This window comes from Calonectris borealis, chromosome 2 (genome assembly GCF_964195595.1).
Source record: "Calonectris borealis chromosome 2, bCalBor7.hap1.2, whole genome shotgun sequence".
NCBI classification, from domain to species: Eukaryota; Metazoa; Chordata; class Aves; order Procellariiformes; family Procellariidae; genus Calonectris; species Calonectris borealis.
This window is the reverse complement of record NC_134313.1, coordinates 81,632,004-81,654,896: the sequence shown is the minus strand read 5'-3', so window position 1 is coordinate 81,654,896 and position 22,893 is coordinate 81,632,004. Positions and strand designations below refer to the sequence as shown.

General features: G+C 38.7%; 1 protein-coding gene across 7 annotated transcripts in view; it reads left to right on the top strand.

The window, feature by feature from the left end:
- The window catches only part of CTNND2 (catenin delta 2), a 689,093-nt gene that overhangs the window by 352,244 nt on the left and 313,956 nt on the right, over positions 1–22,893 (top strand). For all 7 annotated transcript variants that reach the window (XM_075142462.1, XM_075142461.1, XM_075142460.1 and 4 more), the window contains 2 exons: positions 8,495–8,529; positions 9,026–9,142. In XM_075142462.1, the coding sequence (XP_074998563.1) occupies positions 8,495–8,529; positions 9,026–9,142 (152 nt within the window). The remainder of the gene's footprint in view (positions 1–8,494; positions 8,530–9,025; positions 9,143–22,893) is intronic.

Sequence of the window (22,893 nt, the reverse complement as noted above, 5' to 3'; positions counted from 1 at the left end):
CAATTCACTAGATATTTCTTAACCAACATCAAAATGCTGGGCAGGATGTTTAAGGTACCTTACATGAAATTCAGTCTCACTTCTCGATCTTCAGTAGCTTTTTCTGCTCACTGGGAAACTGTCTTTCCTCTTGTGGGTATTACTGTCTTGCACACTTTCTCTGAAGCCATCTTTCAAAACTTGGTGCAAGGAGAAGGCACCTGTGGTGGCGTCTTTTATAATGGAGTTCCTTAACTAAAATGCTGTGTTGTTTTCTATACAGGATTGAGGTTTCATAGGAAAGATAGGGAGTAGCCTGATGGTTACACTCAACTTAGATATTGATTTGATGTCTCACAAGTGAATAAAACAGGATTATATCTAGTTCTATCACATTGTGCACAAGTGCTTTAATAACTGAACTGTTGGGGTAAGAGGGAGGAGGGAAAGAAGAAACTAGACCTCATTTTATCTTTCAGGGTGTTGTGTTGTTTTCTTTAAAGCAACTGTGCTGTGCAATTTATCTATGCTTGAAGAATACAGTTTTATGGGTACTGATAGGCTGCATTGTGATTTAGGCACCAAACTGCTCAGTTGCCTCAAGGCAGAGATGATTCTACCTCTCCACTATTGCATTTCTCTAATTTGCAATTTCTGATTTATTTCTTGAGCACTTAAGTTCCTTCCAAATATTATTTTAGATGCTTGTTTGGTTTGGATCAGATCCAAATATCATCATTGGGGTGAAGAAATATGATAGTACATTACTATCTAAACTGCTACGCTGTGGAGAAGCGGCAAAATTTAAAATTTAAAGGAGGCTGAGGGGCAACCTGATTGCTCTCTACAGCTTCCTGAGGAGGGGAAGTGGAGAGGGAGGTGCTGATCTCTCCTCCCTGGGATCCAGCGATGGGACGCGTGGGAATGGTTCAAAGCTGCGCCAGGGGAGGTTCAGACTGGGCATTAGGAGGCATTTCTTTACCGAGAGGGTGGTCGAACACTGGAAGAGGCTTCCTAGAGAGGTGGTCGATGCCCCAAGCCTGTCAGTGTTTAAGAGGCATTTGGACAATGCCCTTAACAACATGCTTTAACTTTTGGTCAGCCCTGAACTGGCAGTTGGACTAGATGATCATTGCAGGCCCCTTCCAACTGAAATAGTCTATTCTATTCTATTCTATTCTATTCTATTCTATTCTATAAATGCTCCTGTTGAGGTAGTTCAGTTTTGGAAGTAAGCTCCTTTCTCAAATAAAAATAGGTTTGAAGCGAACAGGAAGAACTAACTTTATTACCTTAGCAGAAATCCAGCCCTGAGCTAATTCCTTCTTTTTGTAAACCATCATCCTTTTTCTTTATTAATTAATAAAGGAAAATTACAAAATGAAGTAATTTGGTTTGATTTTAGCTTCTCTGAATAAGAATAAAAGAATGGTTGTATTGATTCAGAGTTAGGGTCTATATAGCTCAGTATCCTGTCTGGGATACATAGGGGCCAGAAACAGACACCAAGGGAAGAGTGAGCATAAGGGGATCATATAATACTTGTTTCCCTAATGCTGTCATTGCTTCCAAGTTTAAAGTTAAATAAAATAGAACAAGTGTTCGCATGTATTGCCCTGCAAATTCTTTTCCTTGGAATAGTAGAGCTTTGCAGGTTTCCACTGTGAAAGGATTCTCTGTCTTCTCTGTCACACCAGTAACTATCTGCAGAACTGAAACTAAGGGAAACGGGCTGGTATTGCAAGCTAAGTAGCAAGTGTTTTGTTTCTAGGTGGCTAAGTTCAATCAAAACTTTAGTAAATGTTTTTGGGGGTTGGTATGTGTAAAATGAATTCAGTAAAAAAAAAAAAATTACTATACTCTTGTTGACCATTTCAGGAGTGATGGTCAAAAACTACAGGGAAACAGACTGTATTACGCTCTCTCCATTAAATAGCAGCCTTTGCTGCCCACTTTGCAAGCACCTAAGCAGCGCACTGTGTGGAATGCAAGACGCTGCTGGCTTTCTATGCATGCTCTGTACTTAAATAGTGCTCTTAGCAGTGTAGCACACTGAACTTAAAATCACATTTAAATAAGAAGAAATAGAACAATTATTATTAAGCACAATCAGTGTAGGAAAATTGGATATAAATAGGACTAGAGCAGTTAAAAAGTTGCTTTTAAAGGAAAATCATATTGGCAAACTTCTGCGAGTATTAAATGCAGAGGAACGCATTCATCTTGGGACCTTTTTGAAAATTTGGCTGCAAATATTTCCCTGCATCATTGGAAAGAAGTACAAAACATTCATAGCACAGCCACAAAGTTCTGCTATTGATTTTGTAAAACTAGGGAATAACAGTAATTTGTCTGGGGAAAAAAATAGACAATCCTCTTTCCCTGTAGGAACTTGTAGCAAGGTCTTTCTAATAAAGGTGGGAGTTAACCACCTGAATGGTTTTCTGGTATCTACAGCTAAGAACAACTTTGTAATAATTTTAAAAGTCAGTTTGAAATTCACAGGGTACAAAACAGCAGCCATCAGTAAAATACGTGTGGATTTGTGGGAGGTGGTGTTTCTTTATTTTGGTTTGTTGGGATTTTTTTACATTTTCCAGGATCATTGTAGGGGATTGGATTAGGTTTCTTGGGACATCAAATGGACTTCTCGATACGGTAGCCAAGTTGATACCACAGCTGACTATAGAGTGTGATTAAATATTTGAGAGAGGTTACTGTGTCGCATCTATAGAGGTGACTATCGAAGTCAGAGATTTTTATGTAATTTTAAATTGGGCAACTAAAAAAATTGCACTTGGGGGTTGATCTTTTCTGTGGTAATTTATTGACAGGTTGGTACTTTTTCACAGGATTATTTAATGTAAAATTTATTCTTAGGTCTTCCCCCCCCACCCCCCGATAGTTGATACTAAAGATTGTTTACTATTTTGCAGATAACCTGAAGTGTACTGCTGATTTTAAATCTGCTTCTCCTTTGCTTTAGATGGAATATTAGTTTCTCAACCTCCTTGCTTTTTGTGAAATGCTTCTGAATCTTTTTTCTTCCACCTTCCACAACCAGAATAGCAATTTAGAAATCAGTGAGACAGTATCTGCCTGTAATTATATTCAGCGATGTTTGTGTGGCTCCATTGCAGAAATAATTGAAAAGATCATGTGCTGATACAACTCCTTGTAAAAATCCTAGCTGTTCTATAGTAGTGTTAGATATAATTTCATGAATTGTTTTAGAAAACAATTAAAAAAAATATTTTTGTGTAGCAGATAGCTATAGCACTTTCTCCAAAAATGAGTGACAACTGTAAACTGAATGACTTCACACGAAGAAGAGGCACACAAACATTTCTTGGATAATTAAAGGAATACAAAAGCGTGAATTTGCCCTGGCAGCCTGTATGCAGACTCTGTGATAAATCAAGAGGTGTGCCAGAAAGAGTGAATGAAAGAAGACCTACATCCCTTCCCAGCAAGAACTGAGTTTCTTTGCTATGGTGTTCTTCAGAGGAGCACAGTAAGGCACAGGAATTGAATAACCAAATCATATGGCCCAGTGTGCATGTGCACTGATGTATATTGGTGCACAAGATAAAAATGAATTTCCATGGGCTGCATAATAAATGCTATGCTAGGAGAAGTGTGTACAGTGCAGTGAACCTCCTTCTTGCACTGGATGGTTCAGCAGCTATCAAGAGGCATTCATCTGAAGGGTGTCAGGTCCCACATTAGGCCATGTAATGTCTAAAACTAAACCCAAGTGATTCTGCAAGTACTGCTGTGACCAGGTAGTGTGCAAAATGTGTGTGTTGGGCTGGGGGTTTGATGTAAGTTGCCTTTGCCCCACCGTTGTCCCTGCTGCCAGGACCACGAGCACACTCCCAACCTCTAGGAGTTCAGCTGAGTCCAAGGTGCCCTTGCTGCTCCCTGGCACCTGCTTTGAAAGCGAATCCTTGGGTGTTTGTACAGGCCCTGTGGCAACGCTGTCTGAGGATCTCGTAGGCAGGTTTTCTGCCAAAGTGCTCAACAGCCTTCCCCATCTCTGGGTTATCTCCCATGAGAGTCCTGGTTAATTTTATAGAAACGTGGCTCATGAGCATGGTCCAGGAAAGCAGTATTTTGGTGTCACTTTGAGCATTCACTTGTACGCCACCAAAACTGCTTTTGACTCCCATAAATTGTGGGAAGACGTGTTTGATGGTCATATGTAGCTCACCTTGTTCTGCTGGTGCTGGCTGTTGTGGGACAGTACCGTTGTCTCTGCAGAGCCCGTCTTGTCATGCTGGGTTCCTATCAAGTCAGTCTTGAAGAGGACACCCACTTTTTGTTTAGCTTTACTTGAGATATAGGAAAAAATAATGAAGGCCCGATTCGTTGCTTGTTTATAGACAAACTGTAGCTCAGGCTGGGATTTTTCTATCCATGCCTGAAAAGGCACGTAAACAGATTGCTGGTAATAGTCAGACATCTTGTGCTGACCATAGAAACTGCATTTTGCAATGCTTTGTGCTTCCGATCTTTCCATGCTGTGCAGAGACAGGTAGAGCTCCCCAAGTGCTCTATTCATGTGATGTTCCCCAAAAAACGAGCTCCCTGCAGCATGCTGTGCTCATTTGCCTTTCGTCCCCCTAGCATGCAAGGTCACACATAGAAGGTTTCTCACTACCTTAGTGCTTTTATTACATGCGTGCAGAAATGGGAACATGTGAGTTCAGCTGGAATCAAGATGACCACTCTGTGGATATTTACTTTGCTCATTCTTGCCCAGGGAGGTAAAACAACTTTTACTGGAATATTTCCTTGCATAGGTGGTTATTAAAGGTAAAGTTTTAGGCACAGTGTAGTGCATCCTTACAGAAGATACATTCATTAGCTTCAAGACAAACATCCGGAACTAAACATATGACAATATTCTTCTTTTGTTTGGTTGGGTTTTTTGTTTGGTTGGGTTTTTTTAGCATTATCTTCTCATTCTTGTTATTCTGCTTCCCTGGGATTTTCCTTCGCTAAATCCTATTTTCCAAAGACAATATAAGTAGATATGGAAGTATCAAAGTTTTGTATAGTTGAATGGTGACACAGGATTCTTTCTATCACTCTAACAGAATTAAGAATGGTCATCTTATTTGTACTAGAACATTTGAAGTACTTATAGGATGGAATGACTACCAATAATGAGAGAAGAATATAGCAAATAAATCATAGTTATTCTTCTGGTTTTGGGTTAAGGGAGGTAATAATTATACCTGCCTGAGTTCTCAGCTCATTAATATTTTATGCTACTATTTTCTAATACTATATTAATGTAATTCTGGTTAAAATCTCCCTCCTCACACTATAAGTTTGGTGCAGGTTTCCATAGTTCAGAACTTCTCAATAAAGTATTTTATTGCTCAACTTCCTCAGTCGAAGTTGGTAGAGTCTGCAAACTATATAATGAAGTATAGGAATATGCAGAAAAGTGGTTGATAATGAATTTAAAACCTTTTCTTTAGAAAAACTATAAAGCAGAAAGCTTTATTTTGCTGAACATGCTGAAAAATTTATTAGCGGGAATACTTCTGTTAATTTTTTTTTTTTGTCTTTTCATGTATTTGATGTGAGTGTGCAGTGAATTGTACCGATCTCTTGTGAAGCTGGAAATCACGTGAAAGAAAAGCACAAAAAAAAAAGGACTTTTATTCACTCAAGCACATTTGGCACAGTTGTGTAACAGCCTGAAGGCTCCCGGAACAGACACATCAGGTTGCTTCAGTCAGGAATCCTTTTCAGGCCAAAAGCAGCAAAAGCTCATATTTTAAAAAAAGGTTAAGATTTAAAAAAAAAAAAAAAAAAAAAAAAAGCAGGGTATCTAAATTTAAACTATGTCAAATTCTAGTAAGATTTTTCTAGGGAAACCCTTTACGTGTTTGTCTGCAAGACTGAAGGATCAGTTTGTAACCAAGAAATGGCAACTGTAATATGCAACTATATTGGACCGTTCAAAAACTAACGAGCATGAATTCAGCTAGGGAAAACAGCACTCTCTTCATACCAGAATATTGATATCTTTGTAGGAGCAAATACACTTTTAATATAGAATCATAGACTCATTTAGTTTGGAAAAGACCCTTAAGATCATTGAGTCCCACCACAAACCTAACACTGCCAAGTCCACCACTAAACCATGTCCCTAAGCGCCACATCTACACATCTTTTAAATACCTCTGAGGATGGTGGCTCAACTGCTTCCCTGGGCAGCCTGTTCCATATTCCATATGTTGAATAAGAAGATAGCATTAGGATAAAAATTTTGATGGTGTATCTGTTACATTGACTATAAAAATTACAGTATTTATTAAATGGTCATTACAGTAGTTGTGAGGAGAAGCCTCACTAAAACTGGAAAAACCAAAATATAGTCAAAATTTATTGCAATCCTTTTTTAGACCTTCCCATCTAAGACTTCTTAAGGTGACTAGATTAAAATGTTTCTATGGAAGTCAGACTAGTGATATTAGGGATCACTACTAATCAGCCACTAGTGATTCATTTAATACTATCTGTACTATGCCAGTAACGAACTTCTACATTTTATACAAATTTACTGCTTAAAAAGGTTTAAGCTGGAATTCCTGGAACTGATAATTCACTCCTTATGCACAGACTTGATTTTCCTTTCTCACTGATTTGCATGAGGTGGCACAGTCTTTTACATCAGGGTGTTCTTGCCAGCAACATTTAGTAATGCATTCTGCCAGCAAGAATGCCACCTGAGGTATTACATTTTTTTCTGTCTTTTGAGGTGATATCTATCACATAGAAATCTGGATACTGGAAGAGGGACTGTATAGTGGAAAGTAATACATTGCTTCTTAAGGATGATGTGAATTCCAAAAAGGAAGATTGCTCTCAAATCCCAGTGTGTCAGCTGAAGCTGCAGTTGTTTAGTGATTTTGAAAATCAGGCAAAGGGAATTTCAAATTGGAAAAAGTAATATTTCAGAAAGAGCCACTGTCCCTAGTCACCACCCAGTAGGACTCCATTTGAAAAGTTTAAATTAAAGTAATTTCTTCCAGTTCAGCATTTCACCATTATTATTTGCCAGAGGACTCTGTCTATGTTTATCTTCAATATTATTAACTTGAATGCAAGCATTTTAGTTGAGTGTCTCATCAAAGGGCTAGCTTCTTAATCTATGAAATCTCATTACAGTGAGTCAATATAAACCACAGATGGTAGATATTTGGAAATTGATGGTGATGTATAGATTTGAATTTTTCAGGTTAACACTTTTGATGCCAGCTAGAAATTAAAAATTGTCCTTTTAGAACTATTTATATGTAAATTAGGCAATTATCCTTTTTTTAAACACTATCAAATCTGATAAATAATTAACCCAAGTTCTTTTCCTGTAAAAAGAGACCTCCAAAAAGACGCATTTAATTTCGTTTACATTATTCTTGTTCAGAACATAGATACTAGGAGCTATACTCACATATTCATAAGAGATCCAGCATCTGTTGGGAAAAGGGAAAACAATTAAAAATCCATTTACTTACTAAAGAGAGCATTTATTTTCAACATCAGAAAGAAATAAATTTATACTTTGAAAAGTTAAAATAATTTCTGTCTTTATTTTTTTACTGATGGATGCAACGGATGTTTTTATTCTTCCGTATAAATATCTTGTAAAAATGTACAGAAAAATGTTTTAATCATGACTATAATAATCAGTTCACTGTTATCAAAAGAATTATTATTACTGAATAACTTCAATCCTTTTTGTATTCTTGGCATGTGAGAAAAACCTATATTGAAGCATAAACAGATCATGCCTTGGAGGAAAATGTATTCATTGCCTAATTGAATATATCATTCATTTTATCATTCATTTGAATATAACGTTCATTTTATAGAGAAAACCCTACCTAACCCATCCTTTAGTGTGCATGCTCATTATTTTAAAATTAAGACCTTCCATTGCTTAAGTGCTTGTACATAGAAGCACAAACACATCTAAATTTACTCCCTTGTCTAGGCCAGTTGAATTAACTTAGCTGCACATTTGAATAATATAAAAATGCACATAATGATCAGTAGAACTAGGAATCATACTCGTAATTTCTTTTAGAAATCACATGTAACTGTATATGAGAAAGCAATTTATAACTTTCTCTATAAAAATGGAAAATCAGATAAATAGAAGGATCAAAAAAAGTTGCAAAATGTTAATGTTTTTGCTTTGAAATAGTGTAATTTGTATATCAAGGCTAAGAGGGCAGTTTCTAGATGTATGTTTTAAATTACTTAATTAAGAAGTGAAGATGCTTCCGTCCTGCTGAATGAATGCTGTGCAAGTCATTCATTTAAAAAACATGTAAAATAATACTGATGTATTTTAAGTATGTTATTTATTCTTAAGTCAGTTCCTTTATTCTTAAATCAGTTCCTTCAGAATAGATTTAGATCTGAATATTGATGGCACACTACTGAATCATTTCATAAAGAATTAACACTTTTTTTTTTCTCTTTTCAGTTCAACGGAAGAGCAGTTTCACTGGCAAACACAAGGTAATGTACTTATCTACATATATGTATTACATATATTCTCTCCCAGAATGATCATATTTCTTAAAGAAGATGGAGGGGAAAACAACATTTATTTATGCAATCTTTTTTTTCATTGCTAGTGTGTAAAAACCCTGGTGTATAAAAACTCTACTTAAAAACTGGCAAAATTTGGCAAAAGTTTTTAGAGTTGACAAAAAGAACACCGAGACTAACGTAGAGTTTTGAGACGGGGCATTGCTACACACGTCTCTAACTTTTTTTAAGATTAGACCTGAACTTTCTCATTTTGCTTTTATTAATCCAAGGCCACGCTTTTAAAGGATGGCATAATTTTCAATATGGCTAGCCTCCTCTGAATAGGTGATCTTGGCGTGTTCTCCATTCCTTCATCAGCTGTGAATGCTTAGTCACATGTAACTGGTTTTACCTTTTGTTTTGTAACTGGTTTTACCTTTTGCCTTTCTTTTATATTTTTATGTTGTTAATTTTATTACAGATGGTCAGAAGGATATAGAAGATGAGCTCACCACTGGTCTGGAGCTGGTGGACTCCTGTATTAGATCACTGCAGGAATCAGGGATACTCGATCCACAGGACTATTCAGCCAGTGAAAGTAAGTTGCTAGAAATGTGTTTTCTAGAACCCAGACATATTTGTAATATTTCATGCTTTAAAACTGAATGCATGTCTTACAGTGTTTTTCTTGATTATTTTCTGATACTGGCAGAAGACAATGTAGTTGCGAGCAGGCAAATTGCCTCCTTGTCTTTGCAAGTTAATTTTTGGGTTTGTTTGTAATGGAGAGAATCTCACTGCTAGTTTGTGGGGGAAGAAACCAAACGTGGAATATATTTTAAGGAAAATATTTTGTAATTACAGTATTGCTGTACTATATTATAAGGTCATGTTACAAGACTTCAGCATCACCACTACGAAAGTACTTTCAAACAGCACTTTTTCAGTATGCAAAAGTAATAAAATGAAATGTAGTGTTGGGCTGTGAGTAATTCTGATGTCTCTTTGTAACCACTTGGCCAGGTAGCTGGTACTCCTTAAGACAAAAATTTTCAAATGGATACACAGAAAGAAATAGTTAGGTGAACTTTTTAAAGATGATGCAGAGAATGGCAGCTGTAGCAAGAAAGCTGAAGTCTTTTCTCAAAGGTTGGCTGACTGGTCATTTAGCAGGCATTCTGTTTGCAGAATTGTGCAGTGAGTGGATAGATCCTCTGTTAGGACCAGCCATTGGGGAAATGAATCAAGGCTAAACAACAGCAAAAGTGATCAAGGGACATGCCACTCAACGTATTTGTAGAGCAGATGTCTACAAACGCTTGTGCTCATGAGTCACATATGCTGAGACAAAGTTTTCCAACAGGTTAACAGGTCTGTTATCAGATGTAGCACTAGATACTGAAAAAGCAGGTTAATTCCCTATTTTCCTTTCCTTTTCCTCAGCGTCCTATCTGATACTCTGTTCCTGTCTGCCACAATATATACCCACTTTCACTTCACTCCTACTGCAACTCCTGACACTACCTTGGCTTTTCAATTTTCTCTAGTATTCCTCTACATCTCCTTCCCTCTGCTCAGCTGAGCCATTTTTGTTTTTTTCAATCCCCTGCTGGCCAATATCCTCTGACCGAGTCATGTCTTTCGAGGTGGCTGCCCAAATTCAGCTTTCTCAAAACAAAAGGGGATGATCTCCCCTTCATCTGGAAAGGCTAATGGAATGTGACAGCCTCCTCTGCAAAGCATCTCTAGCAATGACGAGTCATCACCTGGAATGTGGTCATCAGGTGACAAAAAGAAGGCATTGCAAATTGAATGCAGAATTTTATTTTGTCAGAACATTTTTCATTATTTTAGAACAAGATTTGCAGTAAAATTCACAGCTGACAATCCTGGGGTAGTAGAAAATTTTTCACTTCTCATGTGCTCAAGATTTCTAGGCCAACAATGTCACTAACACTTTTATTAAGATGTTGCTTGATCTGAACACAATCTGTGTGATTAACATCTGTTAAGATGTTGCTTGGACTGAACAAAATTGGGAAACCGTGATGAAACAATGTAAGCCCTTATAATTTGCCCTGTTTTTTCTTCATTAAGGGGTGAGGAGAAACAGATTAAATGACTAGCATGATAAGGATTGCCTTCAAAATGTGATTTGATGGAAAAATGAAACTGGGAAGATGGCAACAGAGGAGATTGGGGGCAGGGAGGGGCTAGCTTGGATGGGAAACTGTCTGAAGAGATGGAAGCTAAGAAAAATGTTAGGGAAAGATGAAGACAGTAGATGTGGAGAAGTCTAAGTATGTGAAGAAGACTACTACTAAAACAAATTCTTACGAGTATAACAAAAAGATAAAACACAAATAGGAATGTAGATAGATGGGAAGGAGAATAAGGAACGTGGGCAAATGGAAGACAGTGATGGAGAAGAGGAGCAATAGAGATGGATTGTGTGGGGGACCAGCAGGGGAGGAACTGAGATTTGTTGAAGCAGGAGGTCCAGTCAGAAAGTTGAAAGCTAATTTGCTTGTTTGGATGGTTTGTTCATGGGATCAGGAGTTAGGTGCGAAGAGGGGGAACAACAAGGTGATGAGAATGATATTAGAGAATGGAAATAGTGGTAGAGTTATGGACAGGACAATAGCTGTCCCTAAGAAACACAGGCTTGGAGAGAACAGGCAGGTGCATGTGCTCACAAGGGAGCAGGCTTCTCCACAAAGCTGCAAGCTTGATCTTCTTCATTGTCAGGAAATATTTGTGAAGCCTTTTGTCACAGTGCCCCATACTCCTCTGCTCCAGCCCACCTCGTAATGAAACTAGATTGCTATTTGCCATTTATGGCTTTAATTAAGAATCAGATATATATGCCAAAGCTAACAGTTGCAGCTCTGCTAATCACTCATAAATGCAATTAGGATGTCATATACTGGATTTTCTTTTTGGTTTGGGGGTCTTTTTTCAATTTAGAGTAAAATATCACAAACACATCAGACTCTTAAAATGTTACTGTGTTTGCAAAGTCAAAAGTACCAAAGTCAAGGCTGTCTGTACAACATAATTTGAATTTCTTATGACTGCATTATAAAACAATTATTACCATGCCTTGTTTTGTACATTTTCTGTCCATGCCTCATTTACCCCAAAGCTAAGGCTCCGATCGCACAGCATACTAGAGGGGGACTTCATCTGGAGCGCTTCTGACTTATCTAAGCAATGAGTAGAACACACATACTAAATGAAAACAAAAATCTCGTATTTGACAGTTCATCTTTGCACTTAAAATTTAATTGTATCCCTCCTTTGTGTCCTGATGTTATAGTTGTGAAATCATTCAAAGTATCTTCTCCTGATACTTAGTTTTAGGTGTTCCCAGTTAGTTCGCAGGTGTGCTGAGAACAAACAGCTGTAACTGGACACTGTGGAAGCACAGTCTCAAATATATGAAGCGTGACATAAAAGGCAGTTTAACACTCACTCTGAAGTGTCTCACACACAGCATTTGTATTTCATAGACACTTTCGGTCTCAATTCCTTCAATCTCCAAATAGGAAATGAGATCGATATAAATGTCTCACTCTACGGGTACTCTAAAAATCGTCATTTGTGATGTATTTGAAGTAAATGTTGAGTGTCATAGAATAATCCCCCAGGGTGCTATTTTTTTTTTCTTTGTATTGGACATTTTTCAATGAAGGCCTGAGGTCATGCAGTAAAAAATGAGGCAACTACAAAGCACTGAATAGTTTTGCATTTGTGTGCACTGGCTGTAAGACAAGGAAAGAGGGGAAGAGCGATGATTTAGAAAAGGCAACTTAGTCTGGCATTTCCTAACTTCTAAGGTTTTAACTTTACAATTTTGGTTATGTTTACTTCTGCAGTTTGACTGCATAGCTGTATTTTAAGTAACAAGGCTGACTCTGAGGAGAGCTTTTCCTGCCTGCCATGGCAGTTCTAGTCTAGTTGAGGCAGATTTTTTAAATCATCAGATGAAAGCCTGCCCAGGGATGTGACCACAGCTTCTTTTTCTGAACTGTGTGCGTCTAGTCTAACGAGTTAATCTATCAGTTGCTCTGCCTTTGTAGAGGATTACTGTGTCTGTAGTCAGAATCTTTACGATTCAGTTTCACGCACTCTGATTTTCTCAGAATTAGTTTTAAAAAGTCGTCACATAGCAGGTAGCTGTTATAATACTCTAAATCCCAAACATCACTTCACATGTGCTATTCCTTTAGTAGCAAATAAAAGCCATGAAAAAAGGCTAAGGGGACAAGTCACATGAAAGGGGCTTACACAGGAGGGCTTCTGTATTGCTAATAGAGGTGCTCACTAATTATCTTTACTGTGAATCAGCAAATGAAAAAAAATATAAATATATAAAGCTTTTATTAATTTGGTGAAATGCAAGCAGAGCGATCACTGTTTTTAAAGTAATTATTATCAAACACAGGCAGATTCATAACTGCTGCATGCTCTCATACAAGTTTTCTGTGGTTGCGCTGACCCTGGGACAAGGTTATGTGCATCTGAGGGGGACTCCTGCACTGTTGCCCATCTCTTTCTTCTGTCCCAACTCAGTATAAATTGACTTCCCAAAACCATGTGTTTCCAGTTACAAGCAAACAAACAAAAAGTAAGGAAATTTCCAGAATTACGCAAGAAGCCGCGGCTGAGTTAAGACCTGAACCTGCATCTCTGTGGTCCAGTTCCCTGTACTGCAGTGATTTCGCTTTATCTTTACGTAGCTATAGATCTGTCACCACTGCGTCACTCCAGTTTACATCAAACATGATCTGACATAGTTTTTGTGGAGTCAGAGGGGAGTTCAGCCTGTCCTAAGTGTTTGTGGGGATATCACCAGCAGAACGGCGGTGGTCCACGCATACCCTCAATCCCTGAGGGTGGGCAGGTAGAGGCTGCTGCTATGGCAGTAGCCCTTAGCTACGCTGTGTCCTAGGGACCAGCCTGGTCCCTCAGTGTCGCTGTGAGGGCACCCGATCCATCCTCCTCCCTGCTTTATATCACTGTAACACCCAGCGTGGCAGCCTGGAGCTGACTGCAGAGCTGGCTGCTCCTCTCTGAAACTGTTTCTTCCCTCCACCGTTATCTCTTTCTAATGGGAGCTCAAAAATACTGCTTTTGCACAAATGAACATAAATAACTGTCACTTTAAATAGGATCGGGGGAAAGACCAGACATGTGAGAGCCCAGCTAATCGCATATAATAGACTGGAGATGAGTCACGGGAGCAGGACGGGAATGCAGAGTAAGTGTTGCACCTGAAATCACTGAGGAAGGAAACATGCAGGGGAGTGAAATTTAGTTCAGGACAGAGATAATACTAGGGATGTTTCAGACAGACATAAGACACAGGAGTACTGAATAGTGACTGTAGCTCAGAAAAGGTATTTTCGTGGCAGAATCGGTTAATTTAGTGGGGAAAGACACGTGAGAAAAACATTTTGCGAGGGCTGAGTATGTATTGTGGAGACCAGAAATTAATATTTCAGGTTAGAAAGATTGGAAAGATGGGGGATGAAGGAAACAAGACACTTCTTACCTCCTCTTCCCGTCACTGCACCACTGTCTCAAAATCACACAACTACTTCAGATTCATTCCTTTTACTACCTGGTCAGTACACCTTTGTTTTGTTTTGTTTTGTTTTCTTCTTTTTTTTTCCCCCATTACATGTAAGAACAATTGAAAAGGTAGAAAACTTCATGGAAGGAAGGAGAGTAAACACAGATATACAACTCTCTGAGTGAAGAAGGGTGATTGCTGAGGACGTTTGTCATTAAGGCTTGATAAGGTCACAGTCTGGCCTGCAGATAAGTGGGAAAGGTCCTGATGAACTGCCTGAGGCCCCCAGATGTCCATTCTCTGTGACACAGAGAAACTGGAGGCCTCTGAGCAATTGTTAAGGACCAAACTACCTTTTCCTGCCAATGTTTGTAAATTTGCATTTTGCAGGTGGGTAGTGTAAGAGTGAGATAAACGTGGAACGAGATGAATATATCGGTCCTGTATTTCTTTCCTTCCTACTAGTTCCCCTGTACCCCTATCCCTGTGGGTCATTAGCATGCCACATCAGAGGACGGACATGATACTAGCATCAAAACCATTTCTGAGATAATTAGCTGAAGCTCATTGAATCCTTACAGACTACACTCCTTACAGGCTACAGCAGTGGAGACAGGCAACTGTTACTCCCTCTGTCATGGCATTAGCAAAATGAGGGTTAGATGGACTGCTGAGATTACTGAGCAAATCCATTGGCACTTTCTTCCTAACTTAAACCACAGACTCAAATGTCTCCTAATCCAGAAGTCTCTAATTTTAATTTAAGGTATCTATACTTAAATCTTTCACGCTATTTCCTTTGCTTCAGTCTCCACAAAATGAGCATAAGGCCGGTCTTAAAAGGATTATGGGGCAGATTTATGGAGCTTTTGGTGTTTAAGTTTCTAACTGAAACAGAATTGTTTCGCTATTTTTCACTTGCTTAATCACTTCATGTGGCAACCCTCCTTCTTTGCTCTCTAAATCGATACCACAGACTGCAGCCACAGAGTTCTTGTTGACATGGATCAGAAAACCTCTTGGATCAGTCTTCCAATTGTCCGATAGTTTTAAAATGCTACATTTTAAATTTCAATTTAAAAATAAGTGGTTTATATTGGAATTGCAGTTTTTTCCGTCTGACATTGCCAGTACTCCAGACAAATTTTTTTTCCCAAATTTTCTGAATATATTTTTATTTATATCTGTGACCCTATTATCCTGGTGCTCAGGATTAATTACAGAATTCAGCACACTGATAAGGGAATAAATACAATGTAGATTAAATAACACTGTCTTCTTGGCTAATGCCATTTCAGACTGCACTTCAGTGAGGCTACATGTTGACAGAAGTGCAGGCAGTTAAGGATGTCTCAGTCCTTCTGGGGAAGAAAAAGCATGGCTCACCACTAAGGACTCAATCCCACAATATATTAACTCTTAACGTGTGAAACTGTTTGCCCAAAATGCCGCATAAATGGGTAATAGTACCATTTTGATGTTGATTTTTTTCCTCTGAAGAACGACTTACCTTACCAGAACAGATTATTTTTATCACAAGGAGTTATATATAGCTTTTGTATTAGACAGATGTGGTTTTCGCTTAAATAACCTGTCTAATTCTGAGGCTAAAAAGATGGGCTAAGCTCTTATTTTATTCTCTTAATTCAGTTTTGTTTCAGCAATTTTCTACAATAAGAGAGATCCTCTTTACTCAGTGTGAAAGCAGATGTCCCAGTTTGAAAGAGCACTCCTTGTTCAACCTTTATGATTTTCATCCTTTATCAGCTGCTTTATTCATAAATACTGAAAATGGATTGAAACAAAAAGGCATTATATACACAATGAATGTGTAAAAGGATGTGTGTTTATGTGTTTTCCATCCCATAGCTCTTGCTTTGTGAAATTGCCACCTGTCAGATGGCTGACATGCTCACTGAGATGAAATCTGGCATCAGTGGACCTCACAATTTGTTGATAGATGAAGTTATTTCCATGTCATTATCTGCTCTGAGAGCCAGGGTGATCCAGCTGAGTCATTCTTTGTGCACACAAAGGAGGTGTTCTCGTGGGATCTGCTGGTCAACATACACACTAATCAAATCATGTGCTCTCTGAGTATGTTTCAGAACTGAAAAACACCTAGGAAGCATGTATGCCACTCTTTCGTTTTAGGATCGGAGTCTTTGGAGTAGGAGTGGCAGAAGTGCATAATATGGGTCACACCACCTTTCTTTCTGCTGCATTAATGCAAACCTGGCAGTTGTCTGACTCAACAGTTCTTAGCTCCAGATAAATCTCTCAGAGTATGAGGTCTGAGGACATTTTGATTTATTGATGAAACTTCTGTCAGTATTGTAATATATTTAGGGTAAATATTTATGGTTGGGCATTTTGGATGCCTCTCCCTGTTCCATTCATATCTTCTATTACAAGCCTTTTTAATATCTTGGCTTCAAAACTTTGGGGTTTCAAAGTCATCTTTGCCCAATTTGTAATGGGGTAAATCTTCTGAAAGGTGGACACCTTTTGTTAAAGGGTGGTCTCACAGTTATTCGTTGTATGTTCTCACAGAGAAAGTTGTACAGAAATTGTCTCAACTGTGGGTCAAGTTCAGTCTTTTGAAGTAGTTGTTAAATACTTAGATTTCTGAGAAATGGGGATAAGATATTGTTTCCTTTATCCACCTCCCTTTTCTGGCCCTAGTCACCATAAGTGTGAGCATGAAATAGTTATCATGTCATTTAACATTGTAATAGCCACGGGCTGGTAGCAAACACCGAGAGCTGCTTCCAGGGGCAGTCCTCAGCAGGAGATTTACGTCTTTACAAAATAGCTGACCATGTAAAATTTCTGTAGATTCATTGCTAAACCCCGCTAAGACATTAAGATTTGATAATATGAAGCAGGCTCTAGTGCTGACCTGAGAGCCAGCTCTTACATCTCAGCATCAGTGTTTACAGCCAGTGCTGCCTCAGGAAATGCTCCATCAGCGCTGAGCATCCTGAGCTTGGACTTTATTGTTTCCATCCTCTGTCAGAGGCAGAGTTCAAAGGTATCAAGAATAGCACCAGATGGAAAGATGTAGCTTAAACACTGTCATTCAGTACTCCTCACCTCTGCTCTTACCACGGGTATCGGGATGGTAAGGGCCAGGTAAAACAGGCATGTCTTTGTTGATGACATATCGCATCCTATTAAATTCATGTCAGTCTTCTCACTTTGAGAGCGTGAGTGAAGTTTTCCTTTTCAGTCTCTTCCCTTATGCAGGCAGGAGGAGACGACTGCAAAGAGTCAAACTTAGGAGCAGAGCCACAGTATGGGCTCCCACCACGGGGATTCCTGGCAGGCTTTGGTATGTGCTTCACCAGCCATGGTCCACCATGGGTTTCTGACAGTGGAGTGTTAGGGAGTGTGACCTGGGTCCAGCTGATCTTGTTCTGCTTTGGTTCGCTGCCTGTCTTCAAGTTCACGTGTGGTTGTTTACAAGCAGGAGGCCTGGTGAAGGCTGAAGGAACCATTACCCTTCACGGAAGCCGCTTCTGCTTTCCCTGGTTCCTCAGGGGTGGCACAGGGGTTGCTGTGGGCACCCTCCTATGCAGGGCGTCAATCGCCCCAATTCTTCTGCAGCCCTTCTGTAGATTGGTAGGGTGTCTGGGGGGTTTATAGGCTTTTCAGGGAGAAAGCGCTAGAAGCCACTGGCAGAAGTACTGTTCAAAACGTAATGGTCTGGTACGTGCCCTTACTGTTGGACCTAAACTGCTGCAGGCTGCCTCTTGCAGTTTCCTCTCCTCAGGAAGGAATCTCCAGCCAGAGACACGCCATCTTAGTATCTCTCCCTAGCCCTCTCCTTTCCTGCGCTGTCTTGCCTTTTCTTGCTATCCCATTTTTCCCTAAACTACCCATTGCTGTCTTACCATATCCTTATGTCTGTTGCTTCCCTTCTTGTTTCAATTCCATCTTTTCGTTTTCCAGTTCCTTTATCTTTTCTGTTCTCACACATCATGAAAAAAAGCCTCAGTGTCTTGTCCCCAAAACAGATGATGATTCATTCCCAGAGGAAAAAAAAAAATATCAAAACACATTTTCTGTGTAAAAGTGGCCTTGCTATCCTGACTTTTTACATGTTTACATAACTTCAAGCGAATCCACATTGCTCATTGGTGTGTCACGTTGAGTCACGTCCAGATAATGCTATGACAACATTGCAACTAAGTCATTTCTAATTTCCCTCCATTTCTGTACAGCAGCCTATAGGCTGATTTTTTGTTTCAATGTGCTGTCACCTGCAGCATGTTTCTTGGAGTTTCCTTATTTGTGGTTATGTCTACATGATGAAATGTGCTTTTATATATAAATACCACACTGATATCACAATATTACTTCATATCTCTGAGCTTGCTTGTCCTGAGATGAATCTGACTTTGGTACCTGGTGTCATTTTATGCTGTGCAACTGACTTAAAAACCTTGCCTAAAGAAAACAACCCCTCACAATCTAGCTTTATTACTGTGTACCAAATGTGAATGTCAAACTAACACAGGAGCAGTAAAAGCAGGTAAAACATATATGGAGGGGGGAAATGGAAAGGTGCAAGACCAGGAAAGCAGGAACAATTAGTAGCAGCATCAAAGACGGAAAGGAGGTAGTGATCGGCTTGTAATGCTTAGCCTGTGGCAACACAAATCCTGCACAGGCAACCAGGTGTTCCCTCATCCACCGCAGGAAGCAGTTACTGAAATTCATTAGAAAATGACAGTGACTTATGGTAGCATCTGTAGGAGCAGAACAAAGAAAGACTTTTGGCATCCGAACCTACAAGGCAAAAGAACATCAGTAAATATTGTGTCTGTAGTACGGGCCAGGAAACAAATGCACCCACATCCTCATGACAGACTGATAAACTGCTCGCCCTACTCGTGCCTTAGTGGCATGCCAGCGCCCGCGCGCTCGGCACAGTCAGAAGTGCCAAGAGCCGCGTCGTTCCGGGATCTGCCGATGCCAGCTCGTCAGCGTAAGCAGTGTGTAGATGCAGCCTTGAAAAAGAGATAGCTGGCTTGTTAGCCTGTGTAAAATGATGATGTATATGGAACAGAAAATTTTGGCTGGTATGGGTTTGGGTTTGATTTCTTTTGTGCTACATGCAGCTTACATAGCTCTCAATAAAGTAGGATTTTTGTGACTTCTATGATAACGCAGAGTAGGGAGTTGCCTCCATTTTTTCCTTGGCCTTATAAATGGAGAAATGCATTTTCTGAATACAACATGAGAGCAGAGAGTAGTGCAAATTGGTGGACACAGAAAGAGAAAGCAGAAGCAAAAGGGCTTACTTTCTCTTTTATGGCAGAGGAGTTTTTGGCAGATGAAAAAGATTGTCATAAAATTTTGACCTTTTTGACTTACTTCTTAATTGACTTCTGAGGCAGTGCTAAACACGTTCTGAACTGGCTCGCCTCAGAGACCAAATAGCCATTTTCATTTGTGGACAGAAAAGATTCAAGATTTAAGCCTGTCAAAGGTCAGGAAAAAATGGAGTTCTACTTTGCACGATAAGAGGAAGCCTGTTTTGTGCTAGTAGTTAAGTTCATAGAACAACATAATAACGTAATAGATCTACTGATGCCTTTTGTATTAGATCCATATATCTGCGAGTAGTTTTATATACTTCAAAGTCAGAAGGTGGTAGGTGCTTTTTTTAGTTTTTCAACAGTCTAATTTAGGTCTATCAGAAGAGATTTGTCTGATTTTTTGATTTCTGATAATGCATTCAGCTTCCGTCTGAGTCATGTTTGTGCGATGTCTATAACCATCTGATTTTATTTCCTAGAAATAAAAAGGGAACACATTAGTTTAATACTATGAATAGCAGCTTTAGGCTGCGCTAGGCACAGAGGGTGACTAGGAACACTTGACATTCACAGTTGGTCTTCAAAGGTATAAAATTCTTCCAAAAAAATTAGGACTTAATAATGCAAAATATGTTCTTAATTAACTTGGCTTTTTTTTTCTGTAAACAAAGCACACACTCCATTTTAAATGTAGTTATTCTTTGCAAAATGGGAGACTGATAATTAAAAAATAACAATTATTTATGCCAAAATTCAATGTTTCCCAAATGGAAACATGACAGTTCCTTCTGAGTCGGAGCTTGCTGTCTGTGTCACTGCATGCAGTGCCTCCTCCTGCATGCAAGTTTCTTTTTGTGGTCACATTCAGAAATGTGTCTAATCCCATCCAGAAGCTCAGTTCAGGTACTGTTCTCCTGTGGTTCTGCAGTCTGATCTTTTAATAGATAGCAAAATTCTGTTACAGTGAAGTATTGTGTGACTTCTGCCACTCCTAGCATTGCGTACTACCTGCAGAGTTTCACTGAACTAACATTGTCACCATCAGCAAATCATGCCATTTGTGGAAAGAAGTGATTTATATTTTTCGTGTAATTTACGTCGTGTGTAGCTTAGGCCACTGACAAGGTTTTGTTGGCAGAGGCTTCTCGTGGAGGTGTGACAAGTGCCAGCAGAAATTTTACTGCCAAAAGAGCTCCAGATCATCCTTAGATATCCCTAGATGGAAGGCTAGAGGATATTATTTTTCCTCTTTGTGTCCTCCGTAGTGCAGAAATGTAATTTAGTTATTATCCTTGCTGCCCATCTTGTTCCTGTGTTGTTTCTATCTATTGCTCCTATAAAGCACATCATCATAATGATCAATGATAAATTACCTTTTTCAGCGACTATCTGATTTCAATATCTGCAGAGTTTAGCAAGCGATTTCATAAAATATGATTAATCTTCTACAAAAGAAGTTGTTTAATCTTGGGATCATTTAAAAATTGGCAATAGTAGGTTATCCTTGTTTTTAATCTAAATTTAGGATAGCTTTTTCTATTAAAAAAAACAAAGACTGTATTCTAGGCTTGAATATGTATAAACCTGTTCTTGCTCAGTGCATGTCTTTAGGTCTTGTTCTCGAGCATCTTCAGTAATTTCTCTCATTGGTAATGGAACTCCAGATTTTTTCCTACTTTCAAACATTACCAAGTATTGCTTATGAAAGCAGGTCTGGCTGTATTACATTTCATAGAACCAGCTGGAGTAATGCTATGTGTGGTATGGTATAGAAGGCAAAACATACACTATCTGAGTAAACAACACTGAAGTTACCCTATTATGTCAGGATTGCTTAGGCTTTGCTACATTACCTTGTTCCATGAATCTGGTGGTATTTCATATTTGCAACACATTTCCTAACTTCCAGAAGACTTTTATGTAAACTCACTGGAAATTCTATTATCTTTATAATATATCACCTACAACTTTTTGCCATAAAAGTTATCTATCCCTAAAGAAATTCCTCCCTGTTAAATACTTCCTTACTAAGCTCAGATATTGAAGAACTACTTATTTGTCTCTGGTTTTCTTCCTGTCCCTGACAGGTGCACAGTTAGCGAATTTTAAGCACGGGGCAGTATTTTGCGAGTGCCAAAGTTTTGAAACATGGTTCTACCAAACACTACGAGGAGATCACATTTGCCACTCTGTAGTCCTAGTTTTATTGCGCAGGGATTCCTTTTATTTGGAGGCACCTCATGAGCATTATGCAGTAGTTGGAAACCTGGTAGTGTCAGGTGTCCTCTCTGAATTAGACATTGGTGCTATCCCCCCTGCCCCGACTCTGGGATTTCAATATGACCATCAAAAAAAAAAAATCTTTCAGTAATCAAAAAAGCACCATTTACTCTTGGGGTGGGATGCAGGCCCTTGTTTTTTTCTACGCACTTCAGGTCTCATGTTTTTCTACTACTTCTTGTGGACATTTGTGGTGCTTTGCTATCCCTTGGAGTAGTGATTTATTATTTCAAATCCTAGCCAACACCTCTGTTTTCCTCTTACAATAATGGCAGAATTTTTATCCTGTGTAAAAAGCATAAGATAATCAGCATCTAATGAAACTATTTTCTATTCCCAGTTCACTTACTCTTGAAATAAAGTGTTCTTCATCTTTCATTCCAATAGTAATTAGGTCGGAAGGAGAATTAGAAGGGATATCCTTGTATTGTTCCCTTACAAAATGGTATCAGCCTAGTTTTTGCATCATTTCTCCAGATATATATCATTTATAGAATTCTTGGATGAAAATGAACTTATTCTACATTTCTGAATGCATTCCACCAAATCCTATTTTCCAGTACCTAAGAATAGGTTCTGTAGCAACACTAAAGCCCTTTTCTGTATTTGAATGTAGAACATAGCCCTCTTAATGCTGGTAGAGCATGGTATTGCATATAAATTACTTCCTTTTTTGTAGAACAAGTTTGTTTTCAGTGTACTCATTTAAGAATTGCTGCCTCTCATCTAAAGAGATGTGTTTGTTTCATAACAAGGGAGCTGCTTGTGATTTAGCATATAAAGTATTATCATTTATTCATTTTAAGTTTGCATTTGCTCCCCTCCCCCCTTTTTTTTTCTGATTTTCTTCATTACTAGGGTATGGAATGTTTTTGTTATATTGCAGCCTTGGCATTTTTTCTTATAATAGAAGGATACTGATATCTTTAATATTTAATACCTCCTAGAAGGTAGATCTTGAAATATTTTCCTGGTACTATTCTAGTACTACTCCTGGATTTGGAGGGAGAATGGGGGCAACGCTTATTACTATTGTTTTATTATAGCTACTTGTTATCTTCTGTTTGAGGTCTGACTAACAGTTGCCTTGAAAATCCTTCTTTTCCCACAGAATCTGTTTGACAGTTGTAGCTGAGAGGATTTGCTTTCATCTTCAGATCTTAA